The sequence below is a fragment of the Octopus sinensis genome, linkage group LG9 (assembly GCF_006345805.1).
Source record: "Octopus sinensis linkage group LG9, ASM634580v1, whole genome shotgun sequence".
NCBI classification, from domain to species: Eukaryota; Metazoa; Mollusca; class Cephalopoda; order Octopoda; family Octopodidae; genus Octopus; species Octopus sinensis.
In genome coordinates, this window is record NC_043005.1 from 30,803,346 (window position 1) to 30,825,265 (window position 21,920).

General features: G+C 34.3%; 1 protein-coding gene across 1 annotated transcript in view; it reads right to left on the reverse strand.

Moving 5' to 3' along the window:
- Positions 1–8,470: 8,470 nt before the first annotated feature.
- Positions 8,471–21,920, reverse strand: part of LOC115215831 (general transcription factor 3C polypeptide 3) — a 44,597-nt gene continuing 31,147 nt past the window's right edge. Inside the window, exons 18-25 of the mRNA XM_029785156.2 lie at positions 21,104–21,159; positions 19,547–19,651; positions 16,599–16,685; positions 15,129–15,227; positions 13,589–13,664; positions 12,099–12,223; positions 11,776–11,934; positions 8,471–8,609 (exon numbers count right to left, since the gene is read on the reverse strand). Of these exons, the coding sequence (XP_029641016.1) occupies positions 8,499–8,609; positions 11,776–11,934; positions 12,099–12,223; positions 13,589–13,664; positions 15,129–15,227; positions 16,599–16,685; positions 19,547–19,651; positions 21,104–21,159 (818 nt within the window). The 3' untranslated portion in view covers positions 8,471–8,498. The remainder of the gene's footprint in view (positions 8,610–11,775; positions 11,935–12,098; positions 12,224–13,588; positions 13,665–15,128; positions 15,228–16,598; positions 16,686–19,546; positions 19,652–21,103; positions 21,160–21,920) is intronic.

The window sequence follows — 21,920 nt, forward strand, 5'->3', positions numbered from 1 at the left end:
AGGTTTAAAAAAATAAGCCTTACTGAGGTTGATTTGTTCAGCTAAGCCCTTCAAATCAGTGCCCCAGCTTGGCCACAGTACAGTGACTGAAACAAGTAAAAGATGTACATATGTGTGTATGTTTGTGTGTGTATTTATACAAGTGAGTCTATATAAACAAGTGTGTATACAAGTGTTTTGTGAGAATTCAACAGTTAACATGCTTCTAATTGAAGTATGAGGAATTTTTCTTCTCCATGTAGCAATGCATGTCGAATGATATATTCTTTCTGTATAAAAGGAGCCAGGTTCTCTCCAAGTACATGTAGGAAGATCTGTTCTATTGGCAAGAAAAAATGGTGTTGAAGCAGCATGGTACATGTGGAATTGTCTGTTGTTTGAGTTGCAGCAGTTGATGTAGAATGGTCCTTTATGTTGGTGAAAGCATGAATAAGGAATGCTCTGTTTTGTGTGCAACACTATACATGAAATCAAGGCTGTGTCTTTGAAAAACAGTATTTGTAGAAAGAGCTGTCGCTAATTATGTATGCATGTTGATATATCACACGCTATTCACTTAGTGATAGAGAATGAATTCAGCCATTAAAATCATCTGACAAGAAGCCAAAATGGCTTCACTGCAATTCAAGAAGGAAAAAAGCTTGCAGGTGGTGTGATGCATTAAGATATCTTTTGCTCTCCTGATAGCTTTCTTGGAATTTTGACTGAAAATAAACACTTTCACCACTCTTGATATCTCTTGTTTAATTATCATTATCCCTTGCTATTAGCAATTTACTTTTAATGAACAATCTTCTTTTATTAATACCAGTGATATTGATTCATAACAATAAACTAACTCATATATATCTAAACATTAAATTAACTGATAATATATTAGTAAGGAGTGCCGGTGGCACGTAAAAAACACCATCCGAGCGTGGCTGTTCACCAGCCTTGTCTGGCACCTGTGTCCGTGGCACATAAAAAAAAAACACCATCCGAGCGTGGCCGTTCACCAGCCTCGTCTGGCACCTGTGTCAGTGGCACATAAAAAACACCATCCGAGCGTGACCATTTGCCAGCCTCGTCTGGCACCTGTGTCGGTGGCACATAAAAAGCACCCACTACACTCATGGAGTGGTTGGCGTTAGGAAGGGCATCCAGCTGTAGAACACTGCCAGATCTGACTGGTCTGGTGCAGCCTTCGGGCTTTCCAGACCCCAGTTGAACCGTCCAACCCATGCTAGCATGGAAAGCAGACGTTAAACAATGATGATGATGATGAGTAATTATTTCATTCTTTGTTTATTGAAAAATTAGTTATGCTATTAATGTTCAGAAATAATTTTAAAATAATTATTATTTGTGAATTTTTCAAAAATGTCCATCCTCTCTGTCCCACCCTGTACCACTTCACAGCCACTTTCACCTCATCAATGTCATCAAACTGTTGTCTCTATCAGACTAAACAGGTGGAAGTCTGGGGATGCCAGATCTGGGTTACATGGTAGGCAGAGGACCACTGACCAGTCTATTTTGCATAAATAGAAAACAAAATGATGCAACACTCAATGTAAAAAGAAAAAGAAAAATATTTGATATGAGGTTATCCTTACTGATTATACCAGTCCTGCCTGGGTTCCCAATCTCTCCACACAAAAAATACAAAGAATTTTTTAAAAAATGCATCATATATAAATCATAAGTTTTAAATAGACCTTCTGGACCTGTAACCTGTCACTATGGCAAGCATCAACCCTTACAGTCCCTGCCACTATACAGAACATCACATCCAAATACTCAGATATATACATCACCTATGATGAAAACTATCAGTATCATAAAACACTCCCCCACTCATCCTTATCATAAAAAGGATTGGACCATTTTGTTTTGATGGTACTGTGACTGGTTCTATTTACTTGAACTTGCTACAATCTCGTTCTATATTTAAGCAATGAGGAATTATGTACTTGAAAAAGTTGTTGAGCGGTTGGCCAGAGAGGAAAATGTCTCTAAACCTTTCGCCCAAGTCCACCACACACAGTTTTCATTGTACTGGTGACTACAGTGAAAGAATACCTTGCCTTCCCGGTTAAAGGAAGGTAGCGGGGCAATATTCACGATAGACTCGGCCAACTACCAAATTCATTCCACACGTGACGGCAGCCATTGGACATAAGCCCACAGGTCTGAAATGTTTGGACATTGCACGAGTGTGTGCAGAACAGTTTCGTTGCTCTGACCGCATCTCGGGCAAGTCGGTCCGGTCTATCTCGAACCGTGCCTGTAGAGCTTATCTCGAACAGGCAATGCTTCTCGACAGCACTGCAAGACCAGGGATTTCTGGTGATTGTCCATAGGTCCCGGCCCGAAAGTGGTCCTGAAGAGGCAGGTCAGGTATTTGTCGTCGACGCCCAGGGTCTCCCTAAGGACGTCATTGCACCTCCCCTCCACTAGAAGGCAAGCTAGGAAGCAGGTATACTTAGCCAATGGTAAAACAGAAAGAAAGAAGTTTGCCAATGTTCTGCAGCATGAGGACCAGCGGCTTCAAGTGTTTTGGTTTGAAAGACAGTGTTCCAGGGAAAACTGTGTTTGCATGGATGATGGTTCATTTGCAATTAGTGACTCTGCAAAGAAAGAGGTTTGGAAGTGCCACTATAAAAGGCTATTAAATGTAGAGAACTCATGGGAAAAGTAGAGTCTGCCTAATGCTGAGGCAATAGAGGGAGCAGCAATCTGAATAGACAAACCCATGAAGGCTATGAAGATCGGGAAAGTTCCCAGCACATCAGGAATAACCACTGAGATGTTTAAAATATCTGGTGGTGTGAGTTATGGTCTAGTCACCTGTATAGTTAATCAGGTGGTACACAAAGGAATCATACCCAATGACTGGTGTAGCAGCATCATAGTCAACTGCTACAAAGGTAAAGGTGATGCTTTAGATAGAAATAATTACAGAGATATCAAATTGTTGGATCAGGTGATGAAAGTTGCAGAGAGAGTCATAGCCCAACAAATTAGGGAGAGAATTAGTCTAGATGAGATGCAGTTTGGTTTTGTGCGAGGGAGAAGCACCACTTATGCTATATTTCTGGTAAGGCCACTGCAGGAGAAGTACCTAGCAAAAGATAAATCTCTGTACTTGGCTTTTGTTGACATGGAGAAATCCTTTGCCAGGGTCCCCAGATCTCTTATCTGGTGGTCAATGTGGAAACTAGGGATAGACGATTGGTTGGAGAGAGCTGTACTAGCCATGTACAGAAATGCCGTCAGTAAGGTAAGGTAGTTATGAATTCAGAGTACAAGTAGGGGTTCACCAAGGATCAGTCTTCAGCCTCCTCTTGTTCATCACAGTCCTCCAGGTAATAACAAAGGAATTTAAGTTGCGCAGTCTCTGGGAGCTCCTCTATGCTGATGACTTATAGCTGAACCACTATCAGAACTAGAGAAGAATTTTTAGGTGTGGAAGCAAGGTCTGGAATCACACAGCATTAGAATTAACCTAGCAAAAACCAAAGTCTTAATAAGTAGGAGAGTAGACAAATCAGAAACCCCTTTAGGCAGATGGCCCTTCTCGGTCTGTAGAAATTGCATAAGATGTACCTGGTGCAAGCTATGGATACATAAGTGGTGCAGCAATATTAGAGGCAAGTCAACTGGAAAAACAGTTTTCACATGTGGAATGTGTACAGATACAATAAGCACAAAAATGTACAGAAAATAGACTCCATCAAATGCCTGGTAGGTGAGCTACAGGTAGTTGATAGCTTCTGCTATCTAGGTGACGAAACATCCAGATAGACGATACAAAGAAAACAAGGATGGGTCATTCAAAATTTTCTTTCCTCAGTCAAGCACCAGATTATCCTCGCAATTTCGGCTGATTATGCTTGATATTGCTCCAAACTGGCCAGTCCCAAGGAAAAACTAAGCTAAGAGCATTAGATTCCTTGGAAGAAAGCAGTGAATGTATACAAAAACAAGGACAGAAAAAATGGAAAATGTTACACAAATACAATAAAAATAATAATAACAGGGCATAACAAGTGTCTTTTGACTAAGGATGAATTGAATTAAGCTGGCGTGTGTGGAAACGAAGCCTTATGGCAGAGATAGAAAATTTCACAAACACGGAAGAATATCGATGTTGCACGGACAACGGCCAGACCAAGAAAGAAAGAACAGGCTGGCCAAACACCGGTCATGTGGGAAAAGAAGAGAGAGAAGTAGAAGCAGAGGGACAGAAGAATTAAGGAGGGGCGAGAAAAAATGACAGGGACACAGTGATGTGAAAAGTGGAGGGAAAGTGAGCAAGAAGAGAAAGCAAAGAAATGTGAGAGAGGGGTAACGAAGAGTGGAATGAATAAATAAGCATGAATGGGCTGATAGACAGAAATAGAGTCGTACAAGATTTAGAAAAATGTGTACTTACATGTAAGAGACCAAGGTGTACGTACACCGCTATATATATATATATATATAATACAAAATGGGACAAGAACGCATAACATCCGGACAGCTAGGTGATACAAAAATGGGACAACAAAACATCCAGATAGACGATACAAAGAAAACAAGGATGGGTCATTCGAACTTTTCTTTCTTCAGTCAGGCACCAGATTATATATATATATAATCAAGCACCTGATTATATATATATATATATAATTTTTTTTATTAGAAGCTGACTCAATGGCTGAGTCCTGTAAATATAGCATTTTTGAAACTTGATAAGTTTGTTTGTGCATGTTTTTCCATTGTAGCATGGGTTAGAAACTGCAAGAAGCTGGCCATGTGTGTTTGTGTATATTGACAAGGCACATGTGTAATAATAAGACGAGACCAAAATATTGTTGGAAATAAAGCACTAAATTTATTACATGATACAGGCATGGAACATTTACATTTAGAAATCTGTGTTATTCGACAGCAATATATTCCATACTTGTTGCCATACTTCAACAGGTGCAAGCATGTTTGAGCATGAACCACTTTTTTAAACTTGACTATGAGACATTTTTTTTTTCTTTTTGCATTTGTGTATAGTTGAGATTAAAATATAATGAAATATATTAAACAAAGAGACTAAATGACTGAAACAAGTAAAAGAGTCAGATAAAAATAAAAAAATTAAACAAAATAGGGAAATAACCAAACAAATAAAAGGACAAAATCTGGCAAAGGCAAAAAATATTGGAAAATTGGCAAAGGTGAAGAATAAAAATAGAAATAAAAAACTTTAAACATATAAGATTGCTAGATTTTAATTAAAATTATAAATATCAATGTAAGTTTGTATAATGTAGATTATAAAACTGTTAAGAAACATAAAAAATCATATAAGAGTGAAGAAATGTGTAAAGTATGAACATAGACATGTGAAGGAGCAAGGCTGGGTGATGATCAGTAATAATGTGTTTTTTTATAAGAAATTTTGAATATAGTTCTAAGAGAAAATGTAATAAAATATGAAAAAAAATGGAAAGATAGTGACAAGACAGACATCCAGCCGTGAAGTAATGTTTCAGTAATATATTCAATCTATTCATTTAACCAACATATGTGTACGTGGTTGTGTGTGTGTGCATGTATGTATATATATATATATAATATATATATATATAATACAAAATGGGACAAGAACGCATAACATCCGGACAGCTAGGTGATACAAAAATGGGACAACAAAACATCCAGATAGACGATACAAAGAAAACAAGGATGGGTCATTCGAACTTTTCTTTCTTCAGTCAGGCACCAGATTATATATATATAATCAAGCACCTGATTATATATATATATATATATATAATTTTTTTTATTAGAAGCTGACTCAATGGCTGAGTCCTGTAAATATAGCATTTTTGAAACTTGATAAGTTTGTTTGTGCATGTTTTTCCATTGTAGCATGGGTTAGAAACTGAAAGAAGCTGGCCATGTGTGTGTGTTTGTGTATATTGACAAGGCACATGTGTAATAATAAGACGAGACCAAAATATTGTTGGAAATAAAGCACTAAATTTATTACATGATACAGGCATGGAACATTTACATTTAGAAATCTGTGTTATTCGACAGCAATATATTCCATACTTGTTGCCATACTTCAACAGGTGCAAGCATGTTTGAGCATGAACCACTTTTTTAAACTTGACTATGAGACATTTTTTTTTTTCTTTTTGCATTTGTGTATAGTTGAGATTAAAATATAATGAAATATATTAAACAAAGAGACTAAATGACTGAAACAAGTAAAAGAGTCAGATAAAAATTTAAAAAATTAAACAAAATAGGGAAATAACCAAACAAATAAAAGGACAAAATCTGGCAAAGGCAAAAAATATTGGAAAATTGGCAAAGGTGAAGAATAAAAATAGAAATAAAAAACTTTAAACATATAAGATTGCTAGATTTTAATTAAAATTATAAATATCAATGCAAGTTTGTATAATGTAGATTATAAAACTGTTAAGAAACATAAAAAATCATATAAGAGTGAAGAAATGTGTAAAGTATGAACATAGACATGTGAAGGTGCAAGGCTGGGTGATGATCAGTAATAATGTGTCTTTTTATAAGAAATTTTGAATATAGTTCTAAGAGAAAATGTAATAAAATATGAAAAAAAATGGAAAGATTGTGACAAGACAGACATCCAGCCGTGAAGTAATGTTTCAGTAATATATTCAATCTATTCATTTAACCAACATATGTGTACGTGGTTGTGTGTGTGTGCATGTATGTATATATATATATATATATTATATATATACAATTGCAGCATGGAAGGTGTTTGTAAGCCATTTAAGAAACACACAAAAGCCATTCGATTCACTTCAACATTTAAGTTTAATTTGTCAAAATATTTTCGTTGCTATAAGAAAATATTTTGACAAATTAAACTTAAATGTTGAAGTGAATCAAATGGCTTTTGTGTGTTTCTTAAATGGCTTACAAACATCTTCCACGCTGCAATTGTTTTCGTTCCAGCACACGATCTCAGATCAAATCACTTGCTATGCAAGTACATCTCCGTAATATATATATATATATATATAAGCATAAATACATACATACGTATATATAATATATATATATATATATATATATATATATATATATATACATGTATATACAAGTACATATATATACATATACATGTATATACAAATGCAGATATATACATATACAAGTATATACAAATACATATATATATATCCTTAAAATTCTTAAAAATGTTTCAGCCTGAAAGCTGCGGTCATGCTGGGGCACCACCGCTGACTGTGCTACAGTAGTATGTGAAACCTCCTCTGATACATGGCACTTGGTCAACAAGGGAGTTCAACACTGCTGCCAGCATCTGTGTTTACTGCCGAGAGGTAGGTTCAGCTGGAACACCTGACAAGAAGAAATCAAGTTTAGTTTTAAAGAAACCCACATCCACACCATGCAGATCTCTCAGGCATTTAGGAAGGATATTGAAGAGCTGTGGTCTCCTGAAACCCAAGCTGTTGCAGTATCTGGTCCTGTATTTTGATGGTGATACATACATATATGCATGTATGTATGTGCTTGTCCCCCCCAACATTGCTTGACAACCAATGCTGGTGTGCTTACATTTCCCATAACTTAGTGGTTTGGCAAAAGAGACCGATAGAATAAGTACTAGGCTTACAACGAATAAGTCTTGGAGTTGATTCGCTCAACTAAAGGTAGTGCTCCAGCATGGCCACAGTAAAATGACTGAACAAGTAAAAGAATAAAGGATTACACACACACAACACACACACACACACACACATATATACATATATATATCTATATACATACACGTATATATACATACATACATACATACACACACACACACACATATATATATATATATATATATATATATATATACAGATATATACATACATATATAAATATATACATACACACATACGCACACATACATACACATATATGCACACACATATACATTTACATACACACATATGCACACACATACATACATACATACATACATATATACATACATACATACATACATACATACATACATACATACATACATACATACATACATACATATGCGTGTGAGTGTTGTAAATGAATGTCAATCATCTGCTATATTCTGCAAAAACATGTCTGGTCAATTGAAAATGTCTAATACATGCAACATGAAAAAGTGGGTGTTAAAATGATGATGATGCTACACATGTGTGGAAAATGGAAACTGGGTGGAAGTCCATTGTGTGTGTGTTTGTGTGTGTGTTTGCATCTGTAATGATATTTACACCAGTTAAAATAATAGGAGAATTTGATTACTATATCTGAATTCAGGATTGCTGATTTTATGGGTAAAGCCTTATCTGTAACTGAAAAGTATTTGAAATTTGTAGCCAATTTTAATTGGTAACTTTTTATGGCAAAATTACTATGATAATGCAAAAAAAAATAAGTGAAGGACATTAAGTACTCGGTTTATTTGCTTTACTTTCTTCTTAGACAACACAATACTGTTGAATGATCCACCGAGCATAGTCATTTGATCCACTTGTTTGGTAAATTAAGGAGAGATTATGTGCAATTTCACGACTCAGATCAAAAACTCCCTGCAAAGATAAGTAAATAAATCATGCATTTATAAAAATATTATGTTGTGTCTAGGGAGAGTCATATTGTCTTAATGTGTTATTATCTAACACACTCACCAGTTTGATTTCCCCTCATTTATTATTTATATTTTTTCTTCCAAAATTTTCATTGCTTTTGTAACCTCGTCAATGGATGTTGACTCTGTTATTGGGGCAACTCCAATAACAGAAAAAATATAAATAAGAAATTAATGGAAGTTGAACCAGTGAGTGTGATAGACAATAAAGCATTAAGACATGACTCTCGCCAGACAACAAAATTTGCTTCAATACATGAATTCACAAAAAGAATCTTGCAAACCAGATACAAAAACAAAATTAAAATATTAATTATTAGGAAAGACAGAACAATTATTTCAAATAAAGCTATAATGCAAATTTCTACTCTCAAAACCTGAATCTTTTGAGACTGAGGTTGCAATCATTTGTAGGTCAATTAGGCCAAAAAGATAGCAAAAACAAATCTTATCCAACAAAGATTTAATTTTTTTAAATAAACTATTTGTCACATGTTATAAATTAACTAAAAACTGTATTCTTTAGTTTCATTGAATATGAAACTGAAAAAGCAAACTGTATTTATAACAAACAAAAATAAGAGCATTTATGATAAATATCTCACAAAATCATTAGTGGTTTATGCTTTCAGAATATTTATTTCCACTGATGAGGTAACAAGAGGCTGCATTTACATATTTTCAGGCTTTAATCCTTTAGCATTCAGATTACTCTGCCAAATGTAATACTTATTCACATTGTTTTGAATTAATCATGTATTGTCTTTCAATGATGTAATTGTCTGTGAGAGGCCAGGAAGAATACTTGGGCTGGATATAGTTGGTTTAAATGCTAAATAGTTACAGAGATAATGCAACTTTACCTGGTAGAGATGTCAAAATATGACAGCTTACTTAAAAGTTTTGACAAATTTTATGTACTCATTTTTTTTTTGTATTTCAAAAATCTTTTAAAACTGATATTGTAATTCTATTTATCCCCTAAAGTTACAGAATAGTTTATTTCTCAAAATAAATCCTAATTCATTTAGGCTAGTATTGAAGAGGTTATAAATTCAAACATTATCACATTGTATTGAAATGGCTTATGATTTCTATAATATAGTCACTATTAAAACAATGATATTAGCAATGACTATTTTTTCATTTGTTAATTTGAGAAAGTATTTTGAAAGTATATTTGAAAAGCACTTTTCAAATATGGATACAGGTACCAGTACCAGGGTAAGGATTTGTGCAATTGTCATTTGATTTGAACTGATGCAAGAAGGCAGGTGGAAAGAACAGAAAGGAGGTAAATGTCAGGTAGATCTAGTTCTAATTAACTAGACTGGGCTACTGGGCAGTGGCAATAGATACATTTAATAGATTAAATGGAAGTTATATTAAATCAGCAAACAGTGAGTAATAGGTGCCTTTGCTGTAGCTATAAAAGAATGCTAGTGAATAGTAAAATCTTGTTTCTCAGTCTTAAGGTTTTATCTTGGATCAATCAAGCATTTCTGTGTATGAGATGAATTAGACAAGAATTAATTAAAAGTTCAAGGAGGCTGGTCAAAGCTAATTTTTTGTTCAGGGTAATCTTCACTAAAGAGAAAATAAGTGTTTCTATGAAACATTATAACAAGACTTAGAATTTTCTTGTGCTGTCTATTGTCTGACCAAATGGAATGCATTGTTATGACTTGCTCTTTTGCTAAAATGGAGATTATTTATGAATAATCTCAGTTATAAGTTTAAGTAGCCCTGTCATCACTGCTTAATGTTTCAGATTCTCATTCATGAAGGACATGAATTATTACAAGCAAGTATTGATGCAGCATGCACATACATATGAAAGGTGTTGAGCTGGTGTTCTCATATTAAATGTGCTTGGAGGTGGGACCAAATAATCCCTGAAGTAAATAAGAGTATAAGAGAAATGGATGGCACAGGGAAACATGGAAGCTGAATAATGTAACGATTATAAGACTTCTGTCAACAGAAGCTGCACTTAAACTTCTTGCCAGAAACTTTTGTTTGCAATATATTAGTTTTGCCTGAAAATTCCCATGCCAGGCATGACCAAAGACTGCTGATTTCAAAGAAAGTATACAGATGTTTGTTGAGAAGAAAAAGGATTTAAAAACGGTGTGTATATATATGTAGAGTAAGTGATTATTTGTAATTGTTTCTCTGGTATCCAAGAAATGTTGAATGATAAAGTAATGAGCAGATACCCAGCAAAGATATACATTTGTAGTGACGCCTGGTTCCAGACGCCATTTGGGGATTTTCATCCATGCATGCACAGGGATTAGAGCCTTCCGGAAGCCCCTTATGCGCATGCATAGTCATCAGCAGCAGCTAGCTTTGACCGCTATTCTCCCTCTTCGGCCCTGGCTTCTGACAAGACAGGATGCAACCTAGACCAGCTCCATGGAGCTGGAATTCTGATGGCGAGCGACGTTGCGAGTCTGTGAAAATGCCTTAGTATTTTTGTGTCTAACTACCAACCCTGCTGCTTCTCGCACACCGAGACGTCCAAGCTACCAATGTCCAGAGATGAAATGTTTATTCAGGCGAAATAAATTATTATTATTATTTGATTGGAGTTTCTTGCTCCCACTATTTTCCTTTCCACAACTATGTAAGGAATTGTGAGGCATCCATCCAATGCCAACTTCACCTCCTATACATTTGTATGCACCCTTATCTCCAGGTTTTGATGGATTGTGAATGGGGGATTACTATAGGTGCAGAAAATATAACATTTATCAGTTTAAATGCTTATGAAGTTGGTAGGACACACAAATAGAAAACTTTAGATAGTATAGGCTGTCTCAATGCAACAGTTGCAGCTTCTGCACTTTTGGGTTTATGAAACTAAAATGGAAAACCAAAGAGTAGTGATGGACAGCAAAATAACTAAGAACAATGACTATAGTGAGATAAAAGTTGATGGTGGATTTCCTCATTGTAAGACAATGATGTTTATTAAAATAAAAACCTTTGCTGTTGAATCCAAGTAAAAGACTTGAGTATTTGTAAAACTAAATTCTTTGCATAAAGCTTTAAGCTAATATCTAACAAAAGTCAGTTTCAATAAATACAAATGAGTTACTTACACCTTTATTACCGACTGGAGGAGAACAATGTATCGCTTTTTTGTAATAAAATACAGCAGCATAAGTCAATCCCAGTTGATGCATGGCACGTCCGACATTATACAAGGTTTCCTGACATTCACCTCGCAGCTCCGTATAGGCATTTACAAAAGAGAGGCCCTGGGAGAGAAAAAAAGAAATGCAGAACATTTTACTAAAATGAAGGTGATTAAAATTTCTAAACAAATACTTGTTTTAGAAAATGAATGTTATATATTTATATCCTGTCTATCAAAGCAGTTTTAATTGTAACAATTTATAACAAAAAGAAAAACAAAACATACTTGTATCAGGAGGGCATGTTTTTTCGATGAAAATTTCTGGCATGCCATGTGAATGAATGCAAGACCAATGCACAAATTAACTAAAGGGTCACTGGGCTGCTGTCTGTAGACATTAACATATTCTCCTAGGAAATGAAATAAAATATGCATAAGCAAAATTTCCAAAGTCTTTTTGCAAGAATAAAAAGCATTTTTATCATCAAAAACTTACATAAGAGAGTAAAGCAATAAAAAATATCAGCCATATACATTTCTAACTAATACATTCTCAGAATTTTCTAGTTTAGTAACCAGCATATTTTGTGTCTGAACCTGCCTAGATGTATTAACAATGAATATACAAATATTTGTTCCAGATCTTGTTGCACACAATACAACTAAAAAAAATTTAAGAAATAGGGTAGAAACTCTATAAGATGTACACTAAATGGAAGATAGTTTTTGTATGTGGCAGATGCTCAGGAGCAATAAACACTGAAATTGTGCAGAGAACAACTTCCACCACATTTCAGGGAGAAAAACTAGAAGTAGTTGATAGCTTGCATTACCTAGGTGACCAAGTCAGTAGCGGGGGAGGGTGCGCTGAAAGTGTAGCCACTAGAATAAGAATAGCCTGGGCAAAGTTCAGAGAGCTCTTACCTCTGCTGGTGACAAAGGGCCTCTTGCTTAGAGTAAAAGGTAGACTATATGACGCATGTGTACGAACAGTCATACTATATGGCAGTGAAATATGGGCCGTGACTGCTGAGGACATGCGTAAGCTCACAAGAAATGAAGCCAGTATGCTCTGATGGATGTGCAATGTCAGTGTGCATACTCGACAGAGTGTTAGTACCTTGAGAGAAAAGTTGGACCTAAGAAGCATCAGATGTGGTGTGCAAGACAGACAACTGCGCTGGTATGGCCATGTGGCAAGAATGGATGTGGATAACTGGGTGAAAAAGTGCCACACCCTAGCGGTGGAGGGAACCTGTGGAAGAGGTAGACCCAGGAAGACCTGGGAAAGGGTGGGCGCATTGTGGATAAGTAAACATTGAAGCAAAATTCATAGTATTAACGAAGAGAATGACAGGAGAAAGGAGAGATGGAGCAAGCATAAGTTAAATTAAATTAAATTAAATCAAATTAAATAAATTAATCAAGTGAAATATATGAAGTTAAGTTAAATCAATACAGGTGGGGGCTAGTGAGGCAGAATGTGGATTAATGCTGGGGTTGGGGGCAAAGACCAACTTATCTTATCTGTGCCTATCTTGGCATGCGTGTCTGATAGGTAACCAAAAGGTAAATCCTTGAGAGAGAAATCGAAGGTTTGGGATCTTATTTATACTAAATGGTTGGCAGGAGGCAATATGGCTGCCAGAAGTATGCAATGAAAATACATATAGAGGATATAGAAAGCTCTAAGTAAATACAGAGACGTTTATAACAAGTAAGATATGTAATAAGCTACGAACAAACACCAAGAAATTTGTGTAGTATTTACATACCTAAGGAATGTTTATATGTTCCTGATACCATGGAATTATGAGCATTGAGTAAAGCAAGGGCAACGTTGTCTGGATGCTATTAAGACAAAGATGAAAGAATTATTGATTTGTTTTTTTTTTATTTTAATGTTGAAATGTACATTATAACCATTTGGCTCACACAAAGTTATTTGGAATAAATTACATTGCTTTCTGAATATATGGAGTGATCTGATTTAAATTAACAAAAAATCATTTCAAATTGCATCCAAAAGAATGTTGAACTATGTTAGGAAATTGTTTTTACATTTAAAATATATATATGGTCTGATCAATAAGTATCTGAACTGTTGCCTTAGTAACGAAGCTAAAGAACACAGGGTAAAACCGCTTAGGGAAGATTGACAGTGAACTCTACTGTGCATGCACACTAAGTTTTAACGTTCTAGCTCACTTCTGCTGTTTACAGTAGTGCTTGGAAGGAAGGTGTGTAGCATGTGATCATCGCATTGACCAAGACAGAGAAAGGTGAGCAGAGAATCAGCATCAAATTTTGCCAAAAGCTTCATGATACCTGCTCAGAGGCCTATGCAAGGTTTTCAAAAAGTTTTTATCATTCTTGACATAATAAAGATCTTGTTATTGATCAGACCTCATATATATACTTTTATTCATTAAATATTATTTTTGATGGTTTAGTCAGAGGAGGAAAGGCAGTACCTAAAAACTTTCCCAGGATCTCCAAGATTTGTGGGAAGAAAAGAAAACATTATACTCAGAATAGAGATCTGGTCTGAATGCTTTCCACAAAGTTGATTCTGCTAAAGATCCCCATGGCCAGGTGGTGGTGGTGGTGTTGAACTAGTAAACAGATTAATTTTGCCACCCCAAAACACTGACAAAGCTGTGGTTAGCACACGACTATCATAGAAGACATGAGTCCAAGGTGCTGTGCAGTGGAATTGAACTTCAAACTACACAGTTGCAAAGTAAACTTCTTTACCATTAAGCTATACCTACTATATTTAAAAATTGAAACACAATCCAATCAGTGAACATTATTTAGTATTTAATTCTTCACTGACCATTTATTCTGACACAAATAGATTGCCTACCTATTTCACATGTTTTTCAAAATAACCAAAAGTTTGGCAGGCTTTCAAAAAATACCTTTCACACTTTTACTTGTTAGTTTTCATTAATGTTTAGTTCCTTCAAAAGCATTTCAGCCAGATCTATCCATTTGACCATTTTACCCAGAATCAAATAACTAGGATCACATTATCCAATATGTCCTTTTCTAACAATGTGGGGTGTGATTTGCAGAAAATTTGGTTGCTATTTCTAGAAGGTCAAGTTATTGCATAGAAGCTCCCTTATACTAAGCTGAAGTTTGGAAAAGCAAAAGACAAATGTTTAGCATATGAAATGTTGGATTAATGATAAACAAGATTAAATATGAATACTTGAATCATAAAAGTTTGAGGGGATTAACGTTCAGTTTTTTTTTTTTTTTAAAGCAATACAATTTAAAGTGGAAGTATATAAGATATCGGCTTACTTTCATCATTAGACGTAAACAGAACCTGTTGTGACGCCCATCAGAAGAACATATAATGACTTGATTGAAAAGATTCCAGGCTTGGTTATTATTGATTTCCTAAATAAGACAAGAGAAAAGTATTTGATAAAGTAATATTTCTATCTGAAACTTTTTAAAATTTATAAAAAAGACACTAATAACCTATTAAGTATAGATATAGTAAACTGACAGTCTAAAAGATACTATCACAAAATAGAATTTTTCTTTTGGAGTATACTACATTTGATGTATCTTATGTAAATCTTCCAACATATACTGGTTTCTAACAATTAAATGGAATTCATACATTTATTAAGAAATGGTTTGATTAATTTTCACTCTCCCTACAAAAGTAATATAATATTTGAAGATGGAAAAGTCAATTTTCTAGCAACAAACTTATACTTTTAATTGAATCACATATAGCAAACAAAATGAACTAAAAAAATACGCTTTTGAGTAATTAGGAAAAAAACCCTTTAAACAATGAAATTAATCACAGCTGTGAAAATAAAACTCAATGACTTCTTTGTTCTTGCTTCTCATTCATGACTTTATCAAGACAGAATTTTTTACTAATAGTGATCCACAGGTAATTCCTCGATTCTTCTTTGATTGGCAAAAGAGGATTCACAAAAATATGTTGTTCCAAATTAAATGAGTACACAGAATTCTTTTCCAGTGCTGAACACTAAAATTTCTCCAAAGACTAGCTTTTAAATTACAACCAAAGAGCTTGACTGGTCTGTAAATCAGTAAGATTTTACTTCAATCCATCTGATATTTTCTCCAAGTTGCAGGAATATAGATTCATAATCTTTCTTTTTTTTTTTTTTTAATCCTTAGGGTTCCATCCAGTAGCAAAATATCCATCAAACAATTTTGACAGCATTTCCAAATATGCTACAATTTCTTCAAGCTCAGTAAGAGTTATGTATCCAGCATCATCAGTCATCACTTCGAGTGAAGGGAAATTTGAGGGATTGCTTCTTTCTATCTGACACGAAAGGAGTAACTTTTTCTTTGGAATCATTTAGCTTTTCACAAGCCTTTAACATACTTATCCTTTCTTATCAAAAGAAGCCCTCAGGTCAATCACACAAATGAAACTGTCTGCTCAATAAGCTAGCATATGAATGAATTTTTGTGATTATAATGCTTCAGTTAGATTCCATTCACACTCCTGTAGAAAAACTTTTAATGTCTTGCTGCATGTTTCAAAGAAGTAAATTAAAATTTCTCCTGTGAAAAAAAAAAATAAAAAAGAGAAAAGAAAGGACTTTGTCACTTCCTACATCTTCACAAAATGATTAGAAAGATAAGATGATTCAAAGCAATCTTCTTATTTGGTTGAAATAGCTCATAATTAGTAGTGTGTATTATTTATGACTGCATTTAGAAAAATAAAATAAACTAAGTAAAAAAAAAAAGAATAGCGCAAAAACTAACCTTGACACAAATTTCTCGAATAAGATTATATGCCAGCTTGCCATTTCTACTGAGAGTACAAGCTATAAGGCATAAAAATTCAGCTTCCTACAGAGAAAACAAGTAACAGTGTGTTATATTTTTCTTATGAATAAAAACATAAATTTTTTTTCTCGGAAGTACATTTATAAAAAATCTTATTAATGTAATGAAAAATCTGTTGTTACCATTGCTCCTGACAGTACAATGTATCAGGTATAACAGCTCCGTTTTCTGAGAATAAAATACAATATCCATATACACTTCTGAATTTTGAAATATGTGTGAAGACAAAATTAGTATAACTGAGGTAAAGGTAATGTAAAAACTGGTAAATTTTGAAAGGGTAAAATGATTCTGAAAATGTAATGAAATCTTAATTAGATATGACAAGCATGTTAGGTTCATATTCTGCTTCAAATCCAGATGGAGTTGACTTTATCATTCTTTTACTTCTGATAAATACTAGTCAAATGCTGAGGATCAACTAAATCATCTATAATCCCCATGTTCATCCAAATAATATGTGTAGTCTTGTGCTGATTTCATTCTCATTATTGAAGGCATTATCGAATATCAATTTCAAATGCATGCAAATGAATTAAATTATAATATACACAATTGATTATAATTACATGGATTTTATAATTTGGGGTTTTACAACTTGATCAGATATCGTAACATATGAGTAGTTAGTGGTTTCTTTTGAATTTACAGGTTTCTGTTCAGGAAATTAATTTTTCTTTGTCTGTGCTTCAGTAGTTTTCCCATACTTTAGTGGAATACACTATTAGATAGTGAAGCTGCATTAGTTTCAATAGGAAACTTCTTAAACAGGAGGCACTTGGTGCACAGAGGAGGAATTTCAGTCAAAGAAAGGTTTCTGAACTGAGAAAGAATGTGTGTGTGTGTCAGGTTGGTATAAAATGTAATGGCTGATTTTAAGGTCTCTATTAAAAATAAAAAAGTCCATGATTTAGACAATATTCATTAACATAATTTCCATTGCTTTCTAGAACTTCATTCCATTTGCCAACAAGCTTGTAAAATTGTTTAGGTTTTGATGCGAAATATGAATCCAACTCATTTTCAACCTCTTCTCTTGATGTCAATCAAAAACCATTCATAATGGACAATTCATTCAATATCCCACCATACATTCAACATGATCTTCCTTGTTTGAAGTTCTCCCCTTAATTGTTGAACAAGTCTTCCTCCTCGACTGATCCACAATTGGCAGTGTTTAATATTATGGTAAAGGATCCACTTCTCATCACCTGTAACAAGCCTTCCTAATAATGGTTCCTTTAAGGTGTTGTGAAAGCAATGATTGACAACAAACAACATGTAGATTCTTTGGAGACAGTTTGTGCAGGACCCATTTTCCAACCACTGAAACCTTTCCGATCCTTTTCAGTTGACACAGAACAGTTGTATGGGATAGTGTATGCAATGAATGATTATGAATGTGAAAGAAATGTAAAGAATATTTGGTGGCTTGCATGTAACCCACTTTATATTCAAGAATAACAGCTGCTAATTTCATTCTCTCTTTATATTATATTATAAAAATTTCTTTTAAAAATGTCTGTGATATTTAAAACTTGACAACATTTAAGATAAAGGGAATGGTCTACTTGAATCTGTTATGCAACATATGTCCATTATTAAAAACATAATAGAGAATAAAGAAGCTGATTATATAAAATAATACATGTATGAACAGATGGGAGAATGTCGCGACATTAAAACATAAAGGCAATTACCTTTACTGAATATGAGAAAAGTGTATGCTATGCTAGGATAAGTAGGAGATGAAAGCAGATCGAGTGGAACAAAATAATATGTTTCTTTGTGGAATCTGAGTTGGCTCTGTTGTGGAGTTCAAATTATCAGTTTTATAACTGTGGCAAAATTTTCTTGAATCTTCTAAGAAGTAAACCGTGACACATTTCTTGAATGTTTGCTGTCATTGACTGATAAGTGCCAGCTGCTAATGACAGGCTGATAAACATTTATATGGTTTCCCATTCTCTCAAGGCTGTTTGTACTTTTTATGTTGAATTATGGAACAATTGTGCAAAGAGTTAAACTGCTTTAAATCTACCTCATTTAACAATTGTTCAACAATGAATCTTGATAGGCAAGTCAAACATCATAACTTAAATGCAACTTGTGTTTATTTTCCCTGCTCAATGGTGAATATGACATCAAGAATCAGAGAAACTGAAGAAAGAAATACAATCATTTAAATTCACTTAATGTTCTTCATAACTTTATATCTTTGAATCCTTCAGACATTTCACTTAGGCAATAACAACAAGAGCTGAATTATATCTTATCAAGGTATACTTAGTCACAGATCAATTGTTATATGATTTTCTCTTTGATCTTCATAAGCAGTTTGATTACCAAAGCATCTCCTTTACCTGTGTAGTATTTTATGATGACACTGATATACTAATTATTGGATATGATACCTTCCTGTATAACTTGATTAACTATCCAGCTAGTAATCAGATATCTTACCTCACTAGATATTTTGAGCATCTCTGCAACTATTCCTGATGGACCCAGAGCTTTCCTTCTCTTCATGTTCCTAATTGATTCATTTACAATGCTGCTGTCAACTTGAATTGCTGGTCCCTTCATAGGATCAGAATGAGATAGCCCCTCTATATTGCATGCATTCTCCACATTCTGCAACCTGTCATAATAGCACTTCCATATCACTTTCTTGTCTTCCATATCTATGATGTACGCCTTCATCATTCTGAAAACATTTCTTACTAATGAGGTCTCACTTCTCTCTCACACACTGTCTTGCAATCCTGAACACTTCATGCTTTTGATACTCACTTTACAGGATGCATATAATTTTTTACAGATATTAATATTAAATAATTAAGGAAAGCGAAAGTTAACATTACTTTATATTTCTCTTCATCTCCCAATATTTGGGGATTTGTTAAACCATGAATACAAGCATCCAAAAGGTCATTGTACATCTTCTTTTCCCAAAGACCACGACACAACTATAAAAAGAAAAAATATAGATTAAAGCAGAAATGAAGTAATATTTTTGAGTTCAACTTTATTTTGGTGCAAGATAATTCAAAAAAATCTTTTTTTAATTATATCCAGAAATACACACAGCTAAAATGCATTTGCTTATATTTCTCTAACCTCAAGTTTATCTGATAAATATTGTATATCATATTTCTGCTGATACTTTGTTATCACCTATTCTTCCCATGATAGCATGATTTTGAAATTTCTGCAGTATTGCCAAACTGATTAACCCTTTCTTATCTGATATAAGACTCAACATCCAAGATTGACATGTACACTCAATGTGTGTATTGTCACCTCTCTTTGCATGAACTAGATTGACATGTACACTCATTGTGGAAGTGGTATCACAGAAGGTATAGGATTGGTAAGCTGATATTTGCAGATGACATAGAAAGTGCAATGATGATTGCTTCTCATAAGATCCAATGGAGAAATTATCTGAGGACTCTACCCCCATAACCCTCCCATGAATAGTGGGCAGAGAAAATGGATTGTAAAACAGATTGTTTCATTCAGTACTCATAGTCCATATCAATGTTGTGATCTGTACTGCATAAATGGGTTTTTAATACCCAGTTACATTCTTGTACAGATCATATTGTCTCAACTGTTTGTTTGTTTTTTAGGTGTTGGCATACAAGTAATCCAATTGACCACACAACTCCTTTCTTTCCATTCTCTACAAATGTTATGTATTGTTAATGCCTATGTCTTAGTAACATGCAGCATTATATTTTATGCATGTTTCAAACAGTTAGCCTTCTGAACAGAAAAAGAATCATTTTAGTATAAAAAAAGGTATCAAACTCTAACATTGTTCCATCCCTTTCTTATCTAGTCACAGTAAGTTTACTGTAACCAATCAAAGCATTAATTATGCCATGTAGATAAATGCCTACTTATAGTGGATTTATGAATAATTTACAGCTTTATTTTATAACCTATCTTATCTAAACCCCAGATTTCCTATCAATTTACCACTGAGCCCATTGCACCTCTTTTGTGACCATTTCTTTTATTGGGTGCTTAAAAGTGTTTACTTATCAATCAAATGTATTTTTCTAATGTCAAAGATATTTTATGTTCAAAATTACTAATTAATAATTCAATTTTTGCCATGTGAAACATGACTGGAAACAACTATTCCAATACATCAAAAACTAGGATAGTTTATAAAAATAAAATAACACCAGAGTAAATGAAAGCAAGAAATGTTTCCTAGTAGTTCATACTCACTTCAGAATTATCAGAAATTATTTATAAAAATGCTTAAGTACAGAGCAAAGCTTTGTGAATTGACAAAAAAATCTTAATCAGCATAACATTACTAATTGGTTCAAATACCATAACAAAGAAATAAAAAAAAAACATCATGTTAGGTGTGTATATTCATAAAGAAGGTTTACACATACCATCAAAAATATATCCCAAAGATCATCAGCAGAAACAAGTGTTTCTGAAAAATATTCTAAAGAGAAAAGAAATAAATTAAATTATTTAGAGTTTAATCAGTTATTAAAAATACAAATAGAGAAAAATGAGTGATTTTTTATTGTTACGCTAAGATCAAATGTTTTCTTAAGATGGATAATATCCTTCCTTAACCGATCTTGCTGGTCTAGGATGGTGCTCTTAGCGCTCCACTCGCATGGATGCCAGTCATCGAATTTGATTTCGATTTTGATTTCACTTGCCTCAACAAGTCTTCACAAGCAGAGTTTAGTGTCCTGGTCACTAGTCATTCCTAAGGGAGGCCTAATATTCGAAGGTCATGCTTCACCACCTCATCCCAGGTCTTCCTCAACCGCTAGGGTGTGGCACTTTTTCACACAGCTATCCTCATCCATTCTCACCACATGACCATACCAGTGCAGTCGTCACATCTGATGCTTCTTAGGTCCAACTTTTCTCTCAAGGTAACACTCCTTTGAGTATGCACACTGACATTACACATCCATCGGAGCATACTGGCTTCATTCCTTGCAAGTTTACACATGTCCTCAGCAGTCACAGCCCATGTTTCCCTGCTATGTAGCATGGCTGTTCGTACACATGCGTCATACAGTCTACCTTCTACTCTGAGAGGCCCTTTGTCACCAGGAGAGGTAAGAGCTTATCTTATTCTAGCAGCTACACTTTCAGTGCACCCTCCCCCACTACTGACTTGGTCACCTAGGTAACGGAAGCTATCAACTACTTCGAACTCGGAATCTTGGGATTAGTAGCCCA